A 25,467-nucleotide genomic window follows, 5' to 3' on the forward strand; every position below is an offset into this window, starting at 1 on the left:
AGGGATTTACTTGAGAGTACATTACAGGGCTATGAGGATGATTAAGGGACTGGAACATCTGCCTTATGAAGAAAGGCTGAGAGACCTGTGGCTTTTTAGTCTGGAGAAGACTAAGAGGGGATCTAATTAATGTGTATGAATACATGAGGGCTGGGCATCAAGAAGGAAGGGACAACCTCTTCTCACTTGTGCCCTGTGATAGGACGAGGGGCAATGGATTCAAGATAGAGCACAGGAAGTTCCACCTCAACATGGGGAAGAATTGTTTTACTGTAAGGGTTACAGAGCCCACAAACAGGCTCCCCAGAGAGGTCGTGGAATCTCCTTCTCTGGAGACTTTCAAGACCTGTTTGTATGCATTTCTGAGTGACCTACCCCAGTTTTGGTCCTGCTCTGGCAAGGGGGTTGGACTCAATCTTCACAGGACTGAGGAGGAGCCAGAAGCAGAGTGGCCAGAATGCAGGATAGGCAGTACCTCTACAGCTGGGGCACAGGCCTGCAGAACCTAACCCAGGCAAGCAGGATCAGGTAATGAGAGCAACAGCTACCATCTGAAGCAAGTCCAGGAAATTCAGGCATCAGCTCAAGAATAGGGCTGGGCCCACACCCACTTACAACATAGCTTAGAGGAGTACAGGATACTACAGCCTGAGCTGAAATAGGATCTGTGGGCCCATGGACAGGGCATGGGTAGGGGTCCCAGGTGAGGCTGCTTAGGGCAATTAAGGCACAATACTGCACTCAAGGCTCTGACAACTGGATTCACAGATGATAGCAGGTTTAAATCAGAGTATTTATTTTCCCTCTGATCAGCATGTATGCATGAACTGGATGGCAAGGCTGAGCCCTCTACCCTTGTGTTTTATTTAGATGGCAAGGGTAAGAAAGCACTGGGGCTTGAAAGACTTCAACTCTTGGTCTAGATAGCCTCCGCTCCTCCAGAATATGAAATGGACATCTCACTACATATTCCTGACCTGTGGCAACATTACTCCTATTCAATTTATTGTTTATTATTCTTGTTTGTTTCTTGTTTTCAAAAAAACAACCCTAACAAACCAGCACATTTTCTTGCAATTATAACTTTTGATCTCTTTTTCAAAGTAGGAATCATAAAGCCTCCATAGGTAAGACCCATTATTCCTAGTTCTTAATCTATACCACAAAAAGCCATTTCTATCAGGTTATACAGAACACATTTTTCAAAGGAGAAAATTCAGGTTTTCAAATCCTGCATGCTCTGTCAGTGTCATATTCTGACAGTGTTTCCCTTCTCCCCAGAAGAAAATCCAGGAATATCTACCACATACCTCTTACCATGCTATTGCTTTTATCCAGGTATACAGGTCACTATCATCTTACACAGATTTTTTTGGTAATTGCAGATTCCCGTGAAAACTCATGGGATTTATAAGGATGCTCTCTGATTAGTCTGATAGAAATAGTGGAAGAAGCAAAGAAGCATACCTCTCTTGACCATTTATATCTGCAAGAACAGAGAGATTAATTGCTGTCTTAACCTCAGCACCCCTTGAAAAAAAAAAACAAAACCAGCACTTCTGACCACAAAAAGAGTTACTGTCTAGCAGAAACTCAAAGCATCATTTGGAAGCTAACTCACTATTTCTAGAACAGGAAGTTGCACAAGATATTCAAAACCCTGTGGAACACTAAAGGCTATATGGAAAATGGCTGGATAACAAATACAAGGACACGTGGAATAAGAAGGAAAAGACCTCAGAAGAAACCAGGAAGTAAAATAGGGACAGTACTCCTGGCTGTGAGACTTAGTCATACTCTTGGCTGCTCAGCATCAGAGCCTACATACAATTTCACCATGTCTGATACCATGATGACAGGTTTCCATCTAGAAAGGGGAAAAAAAGTGATCCACAGGTAACTTACCCTTTATTTCACACCAGCTGCTGTGATTACACATCTTCATATGGTATCAATTCTGCACCGAGACAGAGACCTTCACTGCAACATTAACAAGGTAATTTAGACTGTTCTACTCATCCTTTTAGGCCAAGAGATACACACCTCAGTTCACACAAGAGCAGAACTACTGAGGTATGTTGGAACAAGCTGGATCAAAAGATAAAACCAGGTTCAACCAGGTGCTGCCAAGCTGTTGGTACTCCTTAGCATTTATTAAATCCTATTATGTGCTGGCAGCAACAGGAAGCTCCTCTGCCTCAGACACCTTTCTGCTGCACAACATGCAGCGTATCAAGTCTACACAGACTTGATACACATTTCACTGCGAGTGAAGTCAATCCACTACCATTTCAGGCAGGTTGTGCTTACATGCCCAGGCAAATACCAACCTGTCAACCCTTCAGAGGGCTCTCCTGCTCCATGGGGGTATGACAGCTTGCCTGGAAATCCCTTACCTTGAAGCTGCACCGTCCAATACTGAATACACCCAGAAGCACTGCTACATCTCAGTTCTACCTTTATGTTTGTTGATAACAGCTCAAAGCATCCAAAAAGCACATACAAACTTCAGTTTTGCTTCTCATAATCCTCAAATATGCCAGCTCCCCAAAACTGTGTCTTTCATATCATGTAACTCTTCACAAAAATTACTTTCTGGATAAGGAGATATTTTGAGTAATTTCATAAATATGGAGAGACTGTCCATCTGATAGCTGCATTTAACACCATAAGAGTACTCCAGCAAGTCATGGAAGTTTTCAGACTTCATAGAAAAGACCTCACATTGGAAAATGACAGATTCCAAAAGCATTCAGGTAAGTGCTGGAATAAAATACTGAAGTGAAACATCCTCATGGAGCAAGATGAAGTGGACAACTCTTTTACTTACAATATCTGTAACGAAAAAAAAAGCCAAAACACAAATCCAGTTTAAAGCAGGAAAAATACTTTTAAAATACCATTTTCTGCAAAAAGCCACCATAACAATACAATACTTCTACCACGTAAGAGTCATACAACCAAAAAGACCTTTAAGATAATAGAGTCCAACCATTAACCTAATAACAGTCTGTCAGTTTGGTGCAAAAATAACAGTCTTTTAAACACCTCCAGGGATGGCGATTCAACCACCCCTCTTGGCAGCCTGTTCCAGTGTTGATAACCCTTTCAGTGAAGAAGTTTCTTCTAATATCCAAACTCAATCTTCCCTGATGCAGCTTGAGGCTATTTCCTTTTACCTTGCTGCTTGTTCCTAGGAGGATGAACACCCACCTTGCTACAACCTCCTTTCAGGTAGTTGTCAAGAGCGGTAGGTATCCCCCCTGCTGCCTTTTCTCCAGACTAAAAAACACCAATTCCCCATGCCACTTCTTGTAAGACTTCTTCTCCAGGCCCTTCACCAGCTTTGTTGCCTTTCTCTGGGCTTGTTCCAGAGCCTCAATGTCTTTATGGTAGTGAGGGGCCCAAAACTGAACACAGTATTTGAGGTGTGATCACACCAATGCTGAGTACAGGGGGTACAATAACTTCTCTCATCTTTTTAGTCACACTATTTCTGACACAATCCAGGATGTTCTTGGCCATCTGGGCACACTGCTGGCTCATATTCAGCTATTTGTTGACCAACAAGTCTTCCATTGCTGTACAGCTTTCCAGCCACTCTTCACAGCATCACAGAATTACCTTGGTTGGAAAAGACCTTCAAGATCACTGAGTCCAACTGTTAACCTGACACTGACAAGTCCTTAACTAAGCATAAGTACTGTGTCTGTACATCTCTTAAATACTTTCAGGGATGGACTCCACCACTGCCCTGGGCAGCCTGTTCCAATGCTTGATAACCCTTTCAGTGAAGAAATTCTTTCCTAACATCCAACCTAAACCTCCCATGGTACAACTTGAGGCCATCACCTCTTGTCCTATTGCTTGCAGCTTCATTGAACAGATTGATCCCCACCTCTCTGCAATCTCCTTTAAGGTAGTTGTAGAAAGTGATAAGCCTTCCTTTTCTCTAGCTTAAACAACCCCAGCTCCCTCAGACACTCCAACCCCTTCATCAGCTCTGTTTCCCCTCTTGGGACATGCTCTAATAGCTAAGCCTGCAGTGTTACGTGGAGTTGTGAACAGAGTGTAGTGACTTGGTATCACCTGCAAAATTACTGAGGTGCACTCAATCCCACCACCCAAAGATATTAAACAGAACTGGCCCCAACACTGAGCCCTGAGGAACACCACCACTAGATTTAAATTTCATTGCAACTGTTTGGGCTAGGCCATATGGCAAGTTTTCTACCGAAGGAAGCAGACAGTATTTCCAGGAAAATGCTGTGGGAAACATTGTTGAAGGCTTTACTGAAGTCCAGGTAAACAATGTTCACAGCCTTTCCTTCATGTAGTAGGCAGGTCACCTTGTCACAGGAGATCAGGCTGGCCAAGCAGGACCTGCCTTTCCTGAACCCATGATGGCTGGGCCCGATCCCCTGGTTGTCCAGCACATGCTGTGTTAACACACTCAAGATTAACTGATCCATAATCTTTCCTGGTACTGAGGTCAGGCTGACAGACCTGTAGTTCCCTGGATCTTCCTTCCAGTCCTTCTTGATGGAAGTCACTCTGGCAAGCCCATAGTTGTCTGGGACATTTCCCCTGCTGGTAAATGCAGTGTGCACTTCTGCCAGCTCATTCAGTACCCTTGGGTGGATCCTATCCAGCCCTACAGATCTCTGTATGTCTAACTGATGCAGCATCTAACAGAAGGCCTCTTAATATTTAATTCTTTGAGGGTCTTTGAAGAATTACTGAAGAGTCTATGAAAGCTGATGCCAAAAAGGAAACGTGTAATTTTAGGCCTATAATGCTGTATCCATGCCTCAAATCTTCCTTGGGAAATTCTTAGCATCTGCACCAAAACATATCAAACAGATGTTCTCAGAAAAAGCATACAGAGTTATCAAAATAGGATACAGAACACTGCATAGACTTCTGCTATAAAGAATATACGTTGCTTTCATAAAAATGATTTTGTTATTGGAATCAAATTGGTGCTGCAAGCAACTGAGAGAGAAAAAAAAAAAGTAAACATATCAGTAAATCCCAGTTTCTTTGCTAGAAACTAGGGGCTTTGTTTTAAGTTTTGCAAAAAAACCTTACCTGAGAATAATAATATAAAATAATAACTTCAAAACAAAGACATCAAGAATATACCCATGATTAGTCAGTCTTGGTATTCAACTTGATACTTCAAAAACAATCTGACTTATTTATTTTTACTGTTTTGGTTTCTTAGCCAAACACCTAAGGCCTGAAGCTTACTGCCTAAACATAGAAATATTATAAGTCCTCAGGGTCAGTAAAAATAGCCAGGTTTCAAACAGACAAAAAAAGAAGACATGCTGTTCTGCTGAGACTATAAATATGGCAAAAATTCCTCCTTAACTGTAGCATGCAAGCAGAGCTGTAAGACTTACTGCACAATGCTTCTGTAGGATTGACCTGTTGTCCAGCAAGTAGCTGCAGCAGTTTCTTGATATCTATGCGTGCCTCAGCCATGCTCTCCAGATCTCTGCCTTGGCCAGAACTTTGACATCCATCCTCTGATGCTAAAAACGTAAGAGCACAACGTTTTGTCAAAACATTATAAGAAGTTTCAACACCTATATCACATTATAAGATGTGCTAATCACTGAACAGTAGTCAAATGGGTTGTTTTTCAGAAATGGCAGTGGAAGGAAGGTAAAGCCCAGCTTTCCTACAAAGTTCTCAAGGATACTGGAAGAGATTTCCCCACACACACACACACGAAAGACCCATCAGCTATTTTTCTTTTTCAGTTTTCATTTGAAGACTTCAAAGTACTTGACGTTATTTTGTAAGGACTAACAAAAGGTAAGTACTGTTATCAGCACCACACATAATTGATAAGCTCATACAGACACAAGAGTCAACAAATGCAGAAACTTACCCCAAGGAGGATTTCCCAAGTCTTTAAAATGTGTTGTTACAGATACTAAGTCAGTTTCTATTTTCAAGTTCATTTCTCCATGGAAGTTTGCTTCAATCACCTTCAATAGAATCAATCTCAATTTTAGGCAAGTCTCTTTCACACTGCAGAATTACAGAAGAATAAAGTGCACCTGTGTTTCAAATGTTAGCTTCCAGAAGCACCTCAGTACCTTCACAGCCCAACTGTATTTTTTAACATCAACTGAACATATTAATATTCAGCTATAAAACACATTTCTCATAATTCCTGTGTGAATTATCCTCGACCAACCTCTGGGATTATGAAAATAAAGAAATTCAATTGCTCTCCATTACTTTTAGAACCCATACTGCCTTTGGGAAGTTCATGTGCTGAGGAAAAAGGCTTTAGAAAGAAGAAACTGAAGCTGGAGAAAAGCAAAGCTTTTCCATTCAACTTTTCAACAAATGAAAAGGCACCTACACAGTCTGTACGACACACAGAAAATGGGATGCACCAACAGCTGATCTGCAGTTGCAGTACTGCTTTCCAAGACTTAAAAACAGACAACAGCTGCACCAGAGTAGTAATTCCAAGCAGGACTTTGAAATGCTAGAGATCCTGGACAAGTACCGAAACCTTTCAAATTCCATCATCTGACAAAGTGTGAGACCAGAAGGAAGCTATTTTACACAAATCCCAAGCAGATCAGAGGATTCCTAACGTACATTTAAGCACTTAATTTCTTTGATTAGAAGAATTCTCAATAATTTTAAGACACTCATATCACTATCAGAATCTCCTACAGAATGGGAGATGTGCACAGATGAATGCTCCCTAATAATGGTCAAGTTCTACCTGGGAGACCTCTTAAGCCCTTTTTGCAGCACAGCTTTACTGCCAGGATGCATCTAGCATAAATATTTAATTGTGACACTTGATGTTTCTGTTCTTGTTATGGTTTGAGGGGGCCAAGCTAAATTTTTTGGTACCAATATGAGGACCTCAAGAGAGGGTCTTCAGGCCCCTGAGGGATCCAGGAGGGCTGGCAGAGAAGGCTCAGTATTGTGTCCCATTTCCTGCCATACTCTGTAAACGCCAAGAGGACCAGAAGCTTGACCTCTTTTCTGCTCTCTTATTTCTTACTGTTTCACTGCACTCAGAGGTCTTAGAGCTCCTGCTTTTCCATCAACTTGCCAGATATTCAGTAGAATCCACATTCATGGATCCCTCTCCCAAGTTAGCCCTACCGCAGAGGAGTCTTAGATATTAAGGTCAAGTTTTTTGTGTGTATATAAATACACACACATACATGCATTTTGTATATACTTATATATATTTGTATATATTTGTTCCTCATGTCATGTGTTACTGCCCTTTCCCTGTTCCAGTAAACCTGTTCCAGTTTTAATTTCCAACCTTAAATTCTCTCTTCCTTACTCCCCTTTTATCTTCCCTTTGGGGGGACAGTAACAGAGCAATTCTGTCTTGCGGTTTTTCGCTCACCCTGGCCACTAACCTGAGACAGCTCTTTAATAACAGGGAAGCATGCAGAGGATGCATGTAGTCTGCCTCCTCCCTTAGAGTTATCACAGCCATTTCACAGAGATTTATTGATTATCCTGCTTTGGAGCAGGAGGTAACCAACTTAGGAAGGTGTGCATGCCCACTGTTGATATGCCACCTCTCCTTAGTGTTGCTGAACACCAAAGTTGAGTACCATCATACAGCTAAAGCTGTGTGAAATCCTCAGCTCTGGAAATAAGGCAGCTCTCTAGAAACAAAGTGGTTACATGCTGTGCCTAGCTGTGTGCAAGCACTTCCACCGAGGACATGAGGAAAGGAAGAAGAAAGAAAAAATAAACACCCCAGAAGACTGACAAAGGAGAAGAGTCTGCAGTTGCTTGTATTTGCAAAATGACTGCCCTTTGCCAAGTTACCAGAAACCCAAAGTAATCTCTCAGCTCTTCCCTCTTCCAAGCCTTGGAAGGCTGAAACTGTCTCTAGTTCAGGACTCAGTTTACAGAAAACTTCCCATTTATCAAAATTGGTACGAACAGGTCCCAAACCAAACATTTCCAAAGCATTATGTTTACTAACTTTTGTGTCAGTCAATTCTGATGACCGTGTCCTGGTTTGGGCCTGTATATTTGTATATATCTAGTAATTTTTTCCTATTTATCATTGCTGTTTCATTAAAGCTATGTAGTTTAGTTTCCAACCGATAAGTCTCTCTCCCTTATTCTCTCTCCTTTCTTTATCAGGGAGGGGAATTAATAGAGAGCATCTGTCATTCGGTTTAATTGCCAGGCCAGTGTTAAACTGTGACAGACTGTAAGTAATAAAAATTAAAAAAAAATAAAAGACCAAAACAAACCCTTTTTATGGCCACCTGTAGAGGGCTTCCTTCAAATGAAGCCCAATCAGCACTCCAGAAACCCAGGAAAACCCACCATGTCAAGCACTGAAGCAAAGGCTGACAAGAAGCAATTAGTAGGATTGTCTTTCAATACTACGTCAGTTTACCTAAAGTTCTAGTTTACCTAGACACATAACACAAGACTCAATTAATAGGCACTTCTTTAATGAAATCACCAGGAAAGTCTCCAGATAGCTTCCTGAAGAAATACAATTTCTTACCAGCTACAAAGACTGGCCTGTAGCAACACAATCCTGTTCCTTCAAATATTCAGTACAAAGTACTTTCTAGGAGACCCAGAACAAGTCCTTCAGTGTAAATCTGAAAATAAATCCCATCATTCTCTTCAGTCCCTACAAAATCTTCAGGTGCTATTAGTTCAAATAAGATGTAACACAGGGGCACAAGCTGGGGCAACAGGGAAACATGCTATGTCCAAGATAAAAAGAAGTTTGTATGATACATGCCTGAAGTGTCTTAACTTACAAGGGAATTGCTGAGGTTCTTCATTTTCTCCACAACAGTCTTCATTGTTTTCAGCATGGGTAGGTAAATACTGACCTAGGTAATTACGACATAAGAACCCCATTCACACAAATATTCATGTACGACTGGGATGTGATGCATTTATTTCTCCCTTCAATTCAATCTTATTTTGGATTCAGGTATGTATTAAGGATAATATTTAACTAAAATCAGCATACAACTCAGAAACAGAGGAGCTCTTTACCATTACACCAACAGGCCATTGCTCTAGCAATTGCTTCAGACATATTACCCCATATTTATCTCATATAACCCCTGTGTTAAAAATAATAGTAGAGATGGCTTTTGGAGATCAAATTCTCAAGTGAACCCACATCTGTAGTACTGAGCAGTTATTAGTGCAATAGCCAAAAAGGAAAGTACATTGTTGCCACAGTACTGTAGTAATTTCTGAAACTGCATCAGTGTAAATCTGAAATAATGCAATAAAATACATCGAGTTTCTACTGTGTCATAACTCTTCAGAATTTAAATACTCTTAGCTATAGAGGTGGTAGACATCCATAACCTCAAGAAGGAGTACCTTTCACAAAGACCTTTTCTTGCAACCCTAACAGAAGTCAAAAAGGATACAGAGAAAACATTTAAAAATCAGGAGGAAACAGATAAGTAAGATAAGCCAGTAAGCCATCACCTTCCACAGACTATTTGGGCCACTTGGTACCTAAAGAGCTGAAACAGTCTAAATCTGTGTGATTTGGAGGTACTCCTGCCTAAAGCCAGGCAACTCCTTTGCTCCTATCTCCACCCTGAGTATCACAGCAACAACTGGTAACCTGCTCTACTTTTACATATTCTGGACTCTCTTGCCAAGATGGAAGCCATGTCCCATCCCTATCCAGACCTCTAGGCTCCAGCCTTCCCTCCTTCTTTTTACCTCCTCTCTAAAACCTCTGTACCTCTCTGTGGTAGTATATTCCACAGCAATAGCATTCTCCTTGAAACACCCCCTTTTCATAGAGAAAACAAAAATGGATGCTTACATCGAAGTCTGGCACACTGGGCTCTCTGAAGTCATTCCACAGTCTTCTGGGAATAACCCCCACAGGAATGTCATGTGTCACAATCCTACTGCTACTCGACAAGGACGGCTTGAGGGAAAGAGAGGATGCTCTTGCAGTTAAAAACAAGACTTGACTTCTGAGTGCAAATTTTTCAAACCCATTCTGGGAAATGCTGTAACTGAGTACCCCACACACTCAGATCCATTTTTTTATAGGTTCTTATTTGTCCTATCCACTTTAAGTGGACTTCCCTTTTGAGTAAGAAAGAGATTGTGAATTATCAGTCATTAGCAACAATATGTTATCCTTAGAGCTGGAGGGGTGAATCAGTGCAGAGATATTAACAAAAAAGTTCAAAGACAGCAGTTTGAAAGGGACAATTAAAAGCTCAGCAAAGAACCATATGAAACACTGAAACCTCCTTTACCTAATGGCTTCAATGAGAAAGCAATAATCCACATGTGATTTAGAAAGCAAAGGAATGGAAAAAAGTAAACGGGAAAAGGTATTCCAAACACATAGCCTCCATCACCTCCTTTCTCTTTTGGAAAATACAAAGGTGGTTCCGCGTGCTAACAACCACGATGGCAGGAAATGGAAAATGGCATGATTTTTCTTTATTTAATTTTATAGAATTAACACAAAAGACTACAAAAACCTCTATTTGATCTTAGGAAAAGCACTTATTTTTTTAAGAGCTTTTTCTTGATAATGAAGAAAAAAGCGTGGCTGCACTTACTAGCTCCACAGCAACTCTCAGACAAGGACAGTGTTTGTTAGTCAACTTGATCTTCACTGCCTTAGCACTCTGGGCAGTTTTTAATGCTCTCGACAGGTTCTCAGGCACCAACTCTAAATAGATCTCATTGTGCTCTGCAGCTACTCCTTCCATCTGAAATTCATCGAAGAAATTCCCCTACAGTTTTTGAAAGTTGGGAAAAAAAATAAAGCTGATGAAAAGATAAAAAAAGGGTAAGTTTTACCTCTAAGACCTTAAGCTTAGAAATGCATGTATACAATGGAAAGCTTTCCACAGCGTGGTATCACCTGCAAGAGCCAAGACAGCCCACACAAGCATTAAGGCCCTCTGCTTCAGGCTAAGCCTATTAATTTCAGATCCCTCCCTAACATCTATCAGTCCTCAAAATAAGGAGTATGATGGGTGAGCTATGCTCTTCTGTTTCCAGTTTTGGGGAGAACCTTGTGGGACAACCAAGGTAAAGGGGATGCTTGCCAGAAACACTAGGCCTGTGCAACTAAAGGACAGTCCTGCCAAAGAGTGTCTTCAGTGGGTGGAGGGGCATTGAGAGAACTGGCGTATCACAGGTGACAAAGACAAGCGTACAATAAATGCCTTGTACACCAGACCCAAACACATCTCTACTGCTAAACGATATGTGGTTACTGAATTTCCCGAGGCTTACCTGGCACAGTTCACACCACATTCCGATGCCTCCGTTTGCTACTTTATCGGAGAGGATGAAATACAGCCTGCTGGCAGTAAGGCGCAGGGTGCAGGTCTTGGCCAATTTAGCGATTGTGTTAATTACACCTGGCGGAAGAAGGGAGGCGTTACACCGGTAACTGCTTCACCTCTCCCCAGCGGGACGGAGGAGAAAAGCTTAGACTCTGAAAAACACAGCTCGGGCAGCTGCGAAAACTCTCAAACACTTCGTGGCGAAGGGAAGCGCCTCACGCAGTTTCCCGCCGGGAAAGGCTTCTGGGCCCCGCAACTTCTCCGCCAACGCGCAGAGTCCTCCCTCTTCCCCTTCCCCGGGAAAAGAGGCCCCGGCCGCCAAGCAGCCATCTCCTGTCCCGCTCCACCCCTTCTGCCCCCACTGCCATACTCACGGCTGAAGTGGTTGAGGGAGGCGAGATCCACGATCTTAGCCCGAAATCGCATGGCGGCACCCGGCCCGCTACCCGCTGCGAGGGCACTGCCTTCCGCTAGCGGCACGGCAGGACTCAGCCGGGAAAGCGGAGCCGCCGGACGAAGGCCCACGGGGAGAGCAGCTGAGGCCACAGACGCGGGAGAGGCGAAGACGGAGCCAACCCCGCGACAGAAGCGACTCCTGCACTGTCTCGCCGGGTCCGGGTCGCGGGGTCCGGCTGACTTCCGTCGGCCGCGCTAGAGGAGGGCGGAGCTGGGGCGGTAGAGTTGAGCTCGGGGCGGTGCCTCTCGGCTCCCTGGGACGTTCGTGTAAATCCAGATGGCGGTACGGGGCGCTGCCCTGGTGTTTCGAGAAATTCAACTCTAAGGGTTCTTTTGCAGCAGAAACCATCAGCCCAGGCTGGCCGGGCCCAGACTGTGCCCCTAGGCAGGGTACTGTGCCCAGCATGAAGCGATGGCGAGGGAGGAAAGCAGCAGTTACCGAAGAGAGAACAGAACTCTCTAAGGGTCCTCCCTGTTTCCCAGCCTTAGCCATGCAACTCAGGAAGGAGTTGGAGATGTCCAGAAGGACCTGGACAAACTGGAGAGGTGGGCCCGGATGAACCTCATGAGGTTCAACGAGACCAAGTGCAGGGTCCTGTACCCGGGTCGGAACAATCTGCAATATCAGTACAGGCTGGGGGATGAGGTTTTAGGAAGCAGCCCTGCAGAAAAGGACATGGGAGTGGGTTGCTGGTGGATAAAAAGCTGGACATGAGCCAACAGTTGCCAGCTGCATCAAAAGAAGCATGGCCAGCAGGCTGAGAGGAGATTCTGCCACTTTGCTCTGGTAAAACCTCACCTGAAGTTATATGGCTCTTGACCCCTCAATACAGGAAGGACATGGATCTGATGGAGTGGATCCAGAGGAGGAATACAGAAATAATCATGGAGCTGGAATATCTCTGCTACAAAGGCAGGCTGAGGGAGCTGGGATTGTTCAGACTGGAGAAAAGAAGGCTCTGAGGAGACCTAGTAGTGCCCTTGCAGTACTTGAAGGGGGCTACAGGAAGGCTGGAGGTGGACTGCTTATAAGGCTTGTAGCAGTAATAGAATGAGGGGCAATGGTTTTAAAATGGAGAAAAGTAGATTGGATGTTAGGAAAAAATTATTCACTATGAGGGTGGTGGAAAAATGGAACAGGTTGCCCAGGCAGGTAGTTGAGGCCTCATCCCTGGAGATAGTAAAGGTGAGGTTTGATGAGGCTCTGAGCAACCTGAACTAGAAGAGGGTGTCCCTGCTTACTGCAGCGGGGTTGGATTCGACGACCTTTATAGGTGCCTTTTAACCCAAATTATTCCATGATTCCATGAACTCAGAAAGGACTGAGCAGCTGACAGTGTTCTAAGAAAGGTCTTTTTTTTCAGACTGGGCACCTCAAGCTATTTAAGCTTGGTGCATGGTATGCAGTCAAAGGAAGCACTGAGGGATAACCTTGCTTTGTCTTTCTGTGTCTGTGTATGGCTTGCCAAGTGACTTTGGAGATTTTTTTTGCCTCTGTGGTGTATTTAGTCCTTGAAAATGTCAGCATTTGCTAGAACAGTTTTCTATTTTGGTGCTCTTAGATTCTTCAGGATTTTCTGGTGTGCTTTTAAAACTAAATTGCCTTTCTTTCATTTGATTTTGAAATACTGTTGAGATGCTGCTCACAGTACCTTGATAAAGTCTTTCAATACAGTCAATTATGAAAAATATCGAAGAACAAAGAAACAACATTGGGTCTGCATACTGACAGAGCAATAGTTTTTGGAGAGGTTATTCTTTGGTTGTGTTGCTCTCAGGCCCTGCACTTTGCAGAAATCAGACGCAGATTCCAGATTCCTTGAGAAACCACCTCAGTGAAGCAGGGTTTGGCAGAATCAATTCTTTATCTCTCCAGTGTTAACTTTAATTGGTAAATTCCTGGGTGAGGGTATGTCTACACTGAAAAATGAGGGATCCTCTGATAGGTGTAGCAGGAGAAGGGGAGAAAAAATGGGAAAGTAGCAACTGCAAAGGTGGAAAAATTATTCATAGAGGATGATCTGCAAATTCTTAATAAGTTAGGGGTGAATAAGGAGGAACTAAATGGTCATCACACTTAAGTTTTAGTTGCCCAGATTGCAACAATTCCTAGGAAGAACTACAACAGCACTGATTTTAGTATTCATCTTGAGAGAGAACCTGTAGGTCATCTACTATGTTAACACCTTCCTGCATTCAGGCCCATTTCCCAACTTGATTTCTTTCCACATTCAAGTTCTAATTCAAGCCAAATTGAGGTCTTCCAAACTAAGTGTTCCTTTCTTTGCCTGGCAATTATTTCTATTCTATGCTCCACTATAATTTCTGCTATCTCAGGATAGCATATCTCAGGATTTCATACATCACCCCCACCACAGAACCAGTGAAAGCAACGCCATGACCTTTGCTGGTGTTATGTTGAAGAACACATAACTTTGGAAATAGTTTCCAATTTCTCTGCAAATACTACTGGTTTTTTATAAACATTGTACAAAACCCTGCTACTCTTTATTTTCAGAACCCATCTCAGAGTACGCCAGTGCTCAAAGCTGTTGCTTGATATCAGGGCAACTTCTCAACAGGGCACACTGAAATAGAATGAAATGGCCTAGACTTTCCTACACTACTACAAGTACTTGTTTTTTTTCCCCTACCTTTTCAGATTAATTAAATTTTAATAGAAATGTGTCACAAATACCTGTGAAACAGTTATGGTTTAGGCTTGCCTGCCTATCTCCTACCATGTCAGTGCCAGCTACCCCCTCTGTTCCTCCAGATGGATGTCAACAGAACACTTCTGGGACAGTGAGCATTTCCTCTCTAGAATACTTAAAGAAATATTAAGGAATATGTAGACTGTTTGCCTAACTCTATCCAGCCATCAAGCTTAGAAATATTTTTAAAACAGATGTACTAAAGTACAAATGGCTTCACAAAAGGAGAATAGAATGAGATGCATTTCCAACTCTATTACCAGCAAAACCTTTTTTTTTTTTTTTTTTAGATTTGCCTGCTTAGTTATGCTGTAGATCTTCATTGTATTTGAAATGGAACTTCCTTAGAATTCCTAGAGCTTCTAAGAAATTAACCTGCTGAATCGTATTATCCATATTTGTGATGCATTCAGAAATAGCTATTTGATCCTTAAGCACTGTGGTAGAACATAGATACTGTACATACCTAATTAAAAAGGGCTCGTGCAAAGTGCCCTGCATGACATCTTGGTGTCTAAATTGGAAAGATATGGATTTGATGGGTGGACCACTTGCTGGATAAGGAAGTGGCTGGATGGTCAGTAAAAGAGTAGTGATAATGTCCTAATGAAGAGCAGTGACAAGTGGTGTTCCTAAGGGGTCAGTGCTGTGACTGGTGCTGTTTAATATCTTTGTCAGTGACAAGGAACACAGGATTGGGTGCACCCTCAGCAATTTGGTGACAACAAACTGTGCTGTGGTCGACTGCTGGAGGGAAGCGAGACCCTCCTGAGGAACCCTGACAGGCTTGAGAAGTGGGCCCATGCAAACCTCTTGCAATTCATGAAGTAACTCAGAAGCTGTTGAGAGGACTAAGAACTACAACTTGGTCCCTAGGTGCCAAAAATTTTACAGGAAACATAAACTGTAAAGTGCTTGCTGCAACTGGAAGACACTGAACTGACTGAAGAGAAGCCTAATAGCAAAAACGTGCCTGCGAGGACATAATGCATAGGAGAAAGAATCAAGTGTGTATATGGCATCCAATCCCCTTTTAAAGGTTTCATTATCCAAGTTCACAGATGGCTTCAGCAGAGCAAAAGCCTTTTGACCTATTTATGATCAAAAGAAAAAGGAAAAAAGACAGACACATCAAATCTCTGGTAGAGTCTATGTCCCACTACAGTGAGAATCTTCCTATGGTTCCTATGGATTATAACCATCCTATGGTTATAATCAGGGAGTGTAAGTAGAAGTTTGCAAGAGATTTTTAAATCTACCTCTCCAGTCCTCAGTGCGTATTTGAAAATGCTGGAGATGTAATATGCCCTCTTTCCAGTTGCCCGAACTGCAGTGTTATGGGCAGTTCACTTAGTGAAATAACCTCATAGGTCCTCCTACCCCCACAAGTAGTATTTAGATAAGCTAGAAACAACAGTTCATTCTATGGTATTTAAAAAGACCAACAAGACCACAATGGTATTTGCTTCTTTTATTATGAAAGAGATAAAAACACAGTGTAGTGAAGATATCATTAGAAACTTAAAACTTTTTTTGAACCAACTTTCTATTTACATACACAAAATTCCCCAAGTGGAACAATATCAAATGTGAGACACATTATCAGAATATATCATATATACAAGTTCAGAGTTTTAATGTCTCTGTTACTCCATACATGACTGTTACACAAAAAGTCATTTTCTACCTGTCTAATACAAGTATTTTATTACACAAGTTTTTAAAATTAAGCTTATGAGACTACTCATGCGAAATACAGCAGAATCTGGGCAATGTTCTGCTTTCTGAACAATTACTTTATAAATATAGTACAAAGTCAGAGTCAGATTTTCAGTCAGGCTCAACCTGTTGTGTCAAATAGGCCTTGCTCCAAATTGACAGAAGTAAAATAATGGAAACTATTAGTCATTGTTATTGGCATCAAATCAGAAATATCTTGAGAGTCAAAGACATAGTGGTTTTCAGGACACTGACCAGTTATTACAAAAAGTTGGGGTTTTTTTTAAACTCTTCCCTCAAACAGAAAAGCCAATTAAAATACTTGAACTTGCTTTATGTTAGACATTCTGGTAAAAAAAAAAAAAAAAAAAAGGGCACTATTTTATATTGTTTTTTAACTGAAACCAACTACTGCTTAGAGTAAGTGAAAAGTAAGGCACTTATTTTTATCAGTCCACCTCCCTAAATTTTAGTTTAGCTCCATTTTACACAGAGAAGTGATTTCAGCTATGCCACTTGTGACAGCAAGAGGGATGTTGTTATGAACTGTTGCTCTCCAAGCATGGATGGCATCAACAATACCTTCTGGATTGCTGGAACCCAAGTCGCACAGTGAATATATGGCTGCCAGCTGCACACCCCAGGTAACACCTGCAAAAGATTAACACAAGTCAGTTTACAGAAATTTTGACATGAAATAATGTTTTTGGGAAGCCTGAATCTAAAGAAACTGTTAGTTCAAGAACTAGAACAGATCAACAGTTGTGATGCCAGAAAGCAGTAAGATGACAACCTGTACACAAATTCCATAATACCTCGTTTCATATTAGCACCTTCCAGTTTGCTGAATTCAGCAGGTCTTCAGTATTCAAAGGGCAAAAGGATTCAAACATCTATTGCTTTTGCTGTAGTTAAGGGTCATCAGACTTCCATTCACTTGAAAAAACTTGAGATTGCAAAAAAGAGAAGCTACACAAGTGCTTCAAAACAGCTTCCTAACATCAACCAATGCTCCACTGCAAAATGTACTTACCACCCAGAATAACTTAGCAATACAGATCTCTGCTGCCCTAGTTGCCTTGCTTTGTCTCAGTCAGGAATTTGGACTGACTTGCAGCCCTCTCCCAATACAATAATCTTGCTAGTAGGAAGCTTCAGCATGAGCTGCTTATGTAAGAAATATCTATTACCCTTCAAGTTCTTTGAGACAGCTGATACTCTGTTACACAAAGCGGTGTAATTCCAAGGTGTCTGAAACTATCTTAGAGCTGTTCTTGGTCTCAAACAGAAGGTAGTACACATGCTTCATGTGTCTTAATTTGTGCAGATGCTACAATAAAGTTCCTTTAGATAAGCATTACCTTCTTCTTCTGCGTGCTGTACAAACAGTCCAATTACAGAACTAATGTTCTTCACTGCAGCAAGATAACCTTCCTTCAAGCCTATTTGGCCCAATCGACCTGAAAGAAAAAAGGCTTACTATGTATCTGACATTTAGACAGTCAACTTCCTAATTTAAAGACTTAACAATTGTTTGATGAAGTATCAACAGAAAATGCAAATTTCAATTACAAAAATTAGTAATTCTGGTTAGCATGTTGTCTTGGAAACAACAGTTGTCCTATTCTTTTTGTGACTAATGATCCCGAGGCATTTTTCATCATATTTATTCAACCTCCCACAGGCTTAAAATTTGCAAGTGTAAAACTCTCAAAGAATGCAATTTCTGTTTAACAAACAACATTATGTAGCCTGCATACTGAAAATATCTACCAAAACCCAAAGTTTATCTATTTACCTTGAGTACCATCTAGATCCCAAATAAATGAATCTAACTTCAAACTGCAGTAAGAAGTGTTATGTTACATATGTGCACGCTTCCAAAATATGCTTCCAATCCTAGCCATAAAGCCTTTTTAAACACTTTGCTATAAATCATATATATCTACAGATGATTTAATTTTTAAATGTGTTGTTTATATCATTAAATCAGACTAATATCTCAAAACTTGAGCACATGCTTTCCATAGGCTGATTTTACAATCCTGCATAGGATTGTAAAAGTTTGCATTTTAAGGTGAAAATTCTTTTTAAGGAATTTGAAAAAAAAAAAAAATCCAGATTAAAAAAAAAAAAAGGCAAAAATACTTTAAAATATACAATACAAAATATAAAAATCTGCTTTCCAGGCAGGCTAACACTTTCAAAGGACATACTTACACAAAACAGAAGTTCAACCAAGAATTTAGATTACTTACCAATTAGCCTGAGTGTCAATGCTATAACACTATCAGGAATGGACTGAACAGTTGTATACCCCTTTCTCTCCTTTACCCATTTATCCATAGAAGGCCAAAGCACTTTGCTGAAAAAAAAATTTGAAAATTGGACATGCATAAAGGGGTGGCACAATATCTACACAATAATGAATGCAAATTATTCTTCTGTTTATAATTTATTTCTGTGGTCTTGGATCTTTAATTCATCTTCTAGGGAAATTTATAATAGTCCAAGCATCCACAAATCTGAGTAATGTAAAGGTTTTAAATCCAAACAATCAAAGCCAACTTTCCGAAGGAATCATTCCTGTTCATCTTCCATTAATTTCCCTGCAGCATTGTGCATTTCTACCTAAAGGCAAGAAGTTCCTCCACTGCCTTTGTAGATATATATGAAATCATGTTACTTTCAAATGTCATGGTGAGGTGTTATGCAAGCTTATTACAGGACTGAAAATTCAGTTTGCATGTTACAAGTAGGCTCCAATACTTGTTTTTAAACCTAAAATGACACAAGATATTTATTTTTTTAACCTTTAAAATGATGTAATAGACCTAGTTGCCTATTATCAGCACAGCTCCATACAGTCAACTCCATATAGCTTTAGGTGAAATGACATACTTTTTACTGAAACTAATTTGTATAAATTTTAAAAGTATTTCATTAAAAATAACTTATTTACTATTGGAAAGAATGGAACTTAGAATCATCATCAGGTCATGTATACAAGTTATATGCATTTACTTACTGTCATAGTTAAAACACCATATTTCTGGAGTTTCCACTAGGTTATGTAAACTCTACATAGAGTAAGGCCTATCAGAGCAGTGGAGGTATCAAAATGAACTATTTCAAACCAAGTTAAGTATGGTAGCAGTCCCTGCACTGCAGATAGGGTTAAAAAATTTAAAACATTAAATATAAGTTTTATAATTATTTTAAAATTAAAATCAGACTTAAATCAGGATAGTACACTAAAGAATAGTTACATTTCACTTTCAGCACCAAAAGGGTGCTATTTACATATCAGAGGTTCCATCCTCATTTTCTAGTGATGGGGTGGGAAGGAGAATTCAACAATTAAGTTTGGATGAGAATCAACCATTTTGCTTCATTTGCTTCACGTAATCCATCTCCAAAGCTTTCACAGTTGTCTACATATAGTTATTTTTGAAGCAATTCCATATTAGAATGGTTCAAACAGGGTTAATTTATTGGATCAGTACCATAAAATCCTACATTTCTCATTGATGACTCATTCTATCTTAAAATAAGGCATACAAACACAGCAGTCTAGGTCTCATGAGGTTAAAACATCCTTATTTCTGAGCATCTGTGCAATGTTTTATTACGTCAAAACTAAGTCATAATGTCTCAAATTTGGAAAAAACCTACACCAAAAAACAACCCCCCCAAAAGCGATCATTTGAAAGCACTGTTTGCCACAATACCTGATAACATTGTCATGTGTCCAATCCCACTTTAGGTGAGAGCAGAGTAGATCAACAGCAAATATGTACTGCCAAGCATCTTGACTCAGATCTTCTCCATATTGCTCACTCAGTTGAAATTCTACTTTTGGACATGACTGCATTTCTACAAGCAGGTTTGAGACCATACCACCAGCATCTAAAGAGGAACTCTGGAATTTTAGAAGGTATGAAGAAGCTTAATGCATGAGAAGTTACCAACCCACAACCAGACTCTTAGATTTTATTCTGACTGTCCACAGCCTCTTACACCATAAATTCAACTTTGGATTCAACTTAACATGAATAAAAAGAATACACAGACTATAATTAAAATACAGAGCATTTTTCTTGATTCTTTTTTCTAATATGAGAGTTTTAAAAAAAAAAACAACTAAACCCACACATGCTACACTCTCTTCTTCCTACTACAGCTGAGGATTTTTGTTTCTCTCAATGAAGCTTTAAGGTCAGAAGAGTGTTTTCCAATGTTTATTATTCATTAGGGGCTAATTTCTAAGCAACTACTTTCAATAGTTCAGGTAGTAGTAACAGAAAACATGTCATGTGAAAGAATTCTGCTAACAAAGTATCTAGGAAAGTAGAGCAAGCAAGGACATTAAAACAAACATCCTTTGAATATCTGATGTATTAAGAATAAAGTCTAGGCAACACTGGGTGCTCAGCATATCTTCTCAGTACAAAAGGTCATATAACTGCCAAGTTCTGCAATGGTGCAAGTCACTAAAATGGCACCCTTTGACCAAGTACTAAATACTCATTCCACATAAGAAGAATATGTTCTCAGAATTGTATGCATAATAGACTGACCACAATAGATTTACCACAATCCACTTTAAATTTGTCCCTATCTGTACACCTAAGTAAAAAGTACCTTACAGATGGAATGGTGCCATCTGCTATCATTAACAGTGAAATTCCTGAGGTCCCTCTCCCTAGCTGCAGTAACTCATATTTCATAGAGCTTTATAAAAAAGTATTGTCAGTGCAGAGAATTAATATGTCCAAGAACATTTACAGACATACACGTGCATCTCTACGGGCATGAGACTGAAAGCTGTAACCTAACAGAATGGAGAATACAAACTCTTTGCTAAACAGAAATTGCAGTCAAACACAACTCTGAATACCAGCGCTTAATCCTGTATCACAACAAAGGAAACATACACAAATCTGTGCCCTCATAACTCACTCCACTGTAAACCTGCACTAAATCAGAATGTCTTTGGGGGCTGTAATTCCAGTGGTACCATTATAAAGTCAGGACTGGTTTCAGATGTAGATTAAAATTGAATTTTAAAATCATCATGTTTTTTCCAGAGGGTACAATTCTCAGGCTGCCTTTATACCCTGCATCATAAGTAAGCTGGCTTGATTTGATTAAGCTAGAAAAGCAATCAATGCAAAAAAAAGCTGGTACTGACAATAAAGACAGACATTACCTGTTCCCAGTTGAGATAAGCACTCAAACAGGCCAGCATTTCATCGCTTGCACTCTGCCTGACAACTAATTGCATAGCTTTGTTAATTGCACCTTGGAAGACAAATATGTCAGACCACACATTACTGATAAATAAAATCAATTTTTCTGAGTCTGGAAAGTCTAAGGGAAAAAAAAAAAAAAGAGAGAACAAAAAAAATTTTTAACATTTAAAATAATATATATATATATATACACACACTAAAGTATTAAAAGCTAGTACACTCTTCAGCAAGATAAGTAGGAAACAAAGAATGGGAAGTCATGCAACAGCTGCAGCCCAGGAAATGGAAGTCACACTAGCACTAGTGTTTAAGTAAGAAGAAAAGACCCAAGAAAAAAACCCCAAAACATGCCCCCTTAAGTCACTTCCCCCATTGTAATTTCACTTTTTTGTTTTTTTTTCTTTTAAGGTAAAAAAAATTAAAGGCTTCACTGGACTTTGTTGAGTAATGACAGTGCAAAAGGACCCTTCAGGCTACTTCAGGATACTTCCCTTGCAGGATACTGCATTTTAGTTCACTAAGAAGAGTGGTCTTGGACCACCGAAACTGGATCCTTCTAGGATGAAATTAAACTGGAAGATGCACTCCAGAAGCCTACCTAATACACTACAGTCACAAATGATGACTAGTTCTAGACAAAAGATCTTGCTTACATTGGCATAAGCAAGAAATAGATACTACTTTCATGGATGAAATGATATATGGCAATACATATGCCTGAAACAGTATTGTCACTATAAAAAGCTACAAAAACGATGAAAACTAAAAAGCCAAATGTGTCTTCCCCTCATCACTTCAGTGTAACTTCTACATTTTAAGAAGGATCTTAAGAACTAGAGAGCATATGAAAATACATCAAATCAAGAAGTTTTATTGCACTCACTAAGCATAAAGAACTTGGGGAGCTCCATCCAGTGTCCTGGATGGACCTTGTATACTCTGAAGCTACTCATCACATAAAAATGAACTATTTTTTGTCAGGACAAATCAGAATTATGTACATGCTGCAGCCTGAATTGCCTGCCCATGGATTTGGAAAGTTTAAAAAACTATCTCAGTAATGAGTAAAAGTTAAAGAGGCATCAAAAGAAGAAAAGAAAAAAGCAAAAAGGAAGGGAGCAAGAAGCGGTAAAAAGAAAAATAGCCAAAGAAAGGTGACATTTATTTATAGGCATTTAAGGGAAAATACATGGAAGGACAATAGAAAGAAACAGCACAGACAAGAGAACACATGATGCATGTCCAATGAGGTCATACTGATGGTTTATAGGCAATTTGGCATTTGTGTTGCCATTATTCTGACTGGAATTAATGTGCAAAACTATATGAAAGAGAAAGCCCTAACGTGAATGAATTGTAATTAAATAAATTCAGATGTGCTGACACCTGTTCACAATCAAGATTTTAAAAAAATCCACAAAACAACCACAACAGGAATTCATGTAATTCAAAATATAGAATAGAACACTGTTCAACAAAAGTCTGAATTTAGGTACTGATTTGCATCTTACTGAGAAAAAGAAAGGGAAAAAAAAAGAATGTTTAGTATTTGCAAGAGCTTAAAAGAAGAGACAGGACCAAGACACTGCAAAACAAAAGGCTTGTTAATTTAGAGTTAAAAAAAGATATCTGACAAGTCATAGTTTCTGACATGCTACAGTATTAAAACTATTAGCATGAAAAAAGTGAAAGGAGTTATGATGGACTGGATGAATGTCACAAAATCAAGTAAGAAAACAGGAATTCCAAAAAGAACTCATGAAAAAAACCACAAACAAAAATACTCCACCCCAACAACAAAAAGATAATTAAGAATAAAACAAAATCACAATTCCTAATAAGATATAAAAAAGAGAGGGATGTTATATGGAAGATAGCCACTAACTGAAACAATTAAAAGGATTCTGCTTTTCAGTGATCCCAAATTGTATTTAAATTTATTTTAATTTGACACATAGATACCAGTCTGTTTTGAACACTGGATAGCTTCGTATTTTCAGACTAAGTGAAGTCCTCACAGAACTAAGACACTTCATTTAGTACAGTGATGGTATATGTATTACCTTTGTAACTAAGATCAAAAAGGTGGGAGAGGAAGGAACCAAAATGAAAAAACCTCTCAACCTCTCAAGTGAGACTTTTGATAATGTGAATCAGTAGAACTTTAAGGACGACATGTTGTACAAATGCACTGGTTTTAATCAAGGTATTGTCTCACTCCTGACACTATTTTAAGGCAATACATGTATTTAAATTACACTTACTTCATGAATCAGTGCTTACTCAGTTAAAATAAGAAAATACTAATAAGCAAAAACTCTACCTTCTTTAATTAGGCTGTAGCAGAAAAGGCGAGCTCTTTCCAAATCTCCCAACTGCCGACAAATTCCTGTATAGACTCGACATAAAGCCTGATTGAAAATGTAATATGTGGCATTCTTCTGAGTCTTGAGTTTATTGAGAATAGCACGCAGCAAGGACTCTGCTAAATGCTGTTAAGGCACAAAGAACATTGTTAAGACTATTGTATACTTCAGGATATTTGATAACATTACAGTAGCATGACAAGTAAGAACTCTTATTTGCAAGAATACTGTTTGCTTACATATCAAAATGCAGAAAAGTAAATCAGAAGCAACCAGGGAAAGAAAAAAGAGCAAGGTACAACCTCCCATCCCCATGTTATGGGGATGCTGTTTTGCACAGCATTCTCACAGCCAAATTTCAGAAGCGTGGATTGGATGATTGCACCATGAGGTGGATTGGGAAATGGCTGAAGGACATAGCTCAGGGAGTTGTGGTACATGGAGCAGAGTCCAGTTGGATGCTGAAAAGTATCTCTGAGGAAAAGGACCTGAGTCCTGGTGGACAACAGGCTGACCATGAGCCAACAAGGTGCCCTTGTGTCCAAGAAGGCCAATGGCATCCTGGGGTACATTAAGAGTGTGGCCAGTAGGCTGAGGGAGGCTATCTTCCCCCTTTACTCTGCACTGGTGAGGCCACATCTGGAATAATGCATCCAATTCTGGGCTCCCCAGTTCACAAATAACAAGGGGCTACTGGAAAGAGTCCAGCACAAAGCCACTAAGACAATTAGGGAACTGGAGCACCTACCATACCAGGAAAGGCTGAGAGAAAGCAGTATGTTTAGCCTAGAGGAGATTGAGGCAATATCTCATCAAAACTTATAAATATCTAAAGGACAGATGTCAAGAGGATGGGGCCAGACTCTTGTCAGTGGTGTCCAGTGACAGGACAAGGGACAATCGTCACACACTGGAACACAGGAAGTCATATAAGCATAAGGGAAAACTTTACTGTGAAGGTAAGAGAGCACTGGCCCAAGGCTACCCAGAGAGCCTGTGAAGTCTCTGTCTCTGGAGACATTCAAAACCTGTCTGGACCCATTCCTGTTCTCTCACGTGAACAATTATAGTACTAGAAAAAATGGCCTGAAGTTGTACCAGGGAAGGCTTAGACTAGCAATGAAGAAAAATTTACTGAGAGAGTAATCAGGTGATAGAATGGGTTGCCCAGGGAGGCAGTCGAATCACCAACCTTGGAAATATTAAAAAAATCTGTGTAGATCACCTGTTTAAGGGGTGATACAGATATTGCTATATATATTTTATTTGGGGGGGTTGTGTTGAGCGCTGGGTTCTTTCTGAACTGTGACAACTGTTTGATCTGCTCTAGGTGATCCTGCAAGGGGGTTGTACTAGATGATCTTGAGACATCTCTTCTAACTTGACCCATTCTCTGATTCCATGGTAAACGTGCCTTAAATGGATGAAGAACAGGACTACTCTTTATATATAAAGTTGTTTAGTTTTGTGATAGTTTTTAATCATCCTTAAACAAAGACAGGAATAATGACAATTAGAGAAATACAAATAACCTTATTAGAGCAAATGAAGCACCCTGACTTGGCTGCTCCCAGAGCATGGGAGGACAAATATCTCAGTGTTCGTGTGT

The 25,467-nt window shown here is 40.1% G+C and overlaps 2 protein-coding genes across 2 annotated transcripts in view; both read right to left on the reverse strand.

Moving 5' to 3' along the window:
* Window positions 1–1,886: 1,886 nt before the first annotated feature.
* On the reverse strand, window positions 1,887–11,986 carry HUS1 (HUS1 checkpoint clamp component). Its single transcript, XM_071736238.1, has 8 exons — window positions 11,723–11,986; window positions 11,296–11,423; window positions 10,611–10,787; window positions 9,851–9,958; window positions 8,808–8,882; window positions 5,903–6,002; window positions 5,409–5,540; window positions 1,887–2,835 (listed from the first exon to the last, which is right to left on the reverse strand). The coding sequence occupies exons 1-8, from the start codon at window positions 11,772–11,774 to the stop codon at window positions 2,753–2,755; spliced, it is 855 nt and encodes a 284-aa protein (XP_071592339.1). The 5' UTR covers window positions 11,775–11,986; the 3' UTR covers window positions 1,887–2,752.
* A 3,988-nt stretch (window positions 11,987–15,974) lies between these two features.
* The window catches only part of ICE1 (interactor of little elongation complex ELL subunit 1), a 30,538-nt gene continuing 21,045 nt past the window's right edge, over window positions 15,975–25,467 (reverse strand). The window contains exons 14-19 of the mRNA XM_071736220.1: window positions 23,816–23,984; window positions 21,450–21,610; window positions 19,969–20,159; window positions 18,496–18,602; window positions 17,599–17,697; window positions 15,975–16,888 (exon numbers count right to left, since the gene is read on the reverse strand). Coding sequence (XP_071592321.1) covers window positions 16,707–16,888; window positions 17,599–17,697; window positions 18,496–18,602; window positions 19,969–20,159; window positions 21,450–21,610; window positions 23,816–23,984 — 909 coding nt within the window. The 3' untranslated portion in view covers window positions 15,975–16,706. The remainder of the gene's footprint in view (window positions 16,889–17,598; window positions 17,698–18,495; window positions 18,603–19,968; window positions 20,160–21,449; window positions 21,611–23,815; window positions 23,985–25,467) is intronic.

The sequence above is a fragment of the Heliangelus exortis genome, chromosome 2 (genome assembly GCF_036169615.1).
Source record: "Heliangelus exortis chromosome 2, bHelExo1.hap1, whole genome shotgun sequence".
NCBI lineage: Eukaryota > Metazoa > Chordata > Aves > Apodiformes > Trochilidae > Heliangelus > Heliangelus exortis.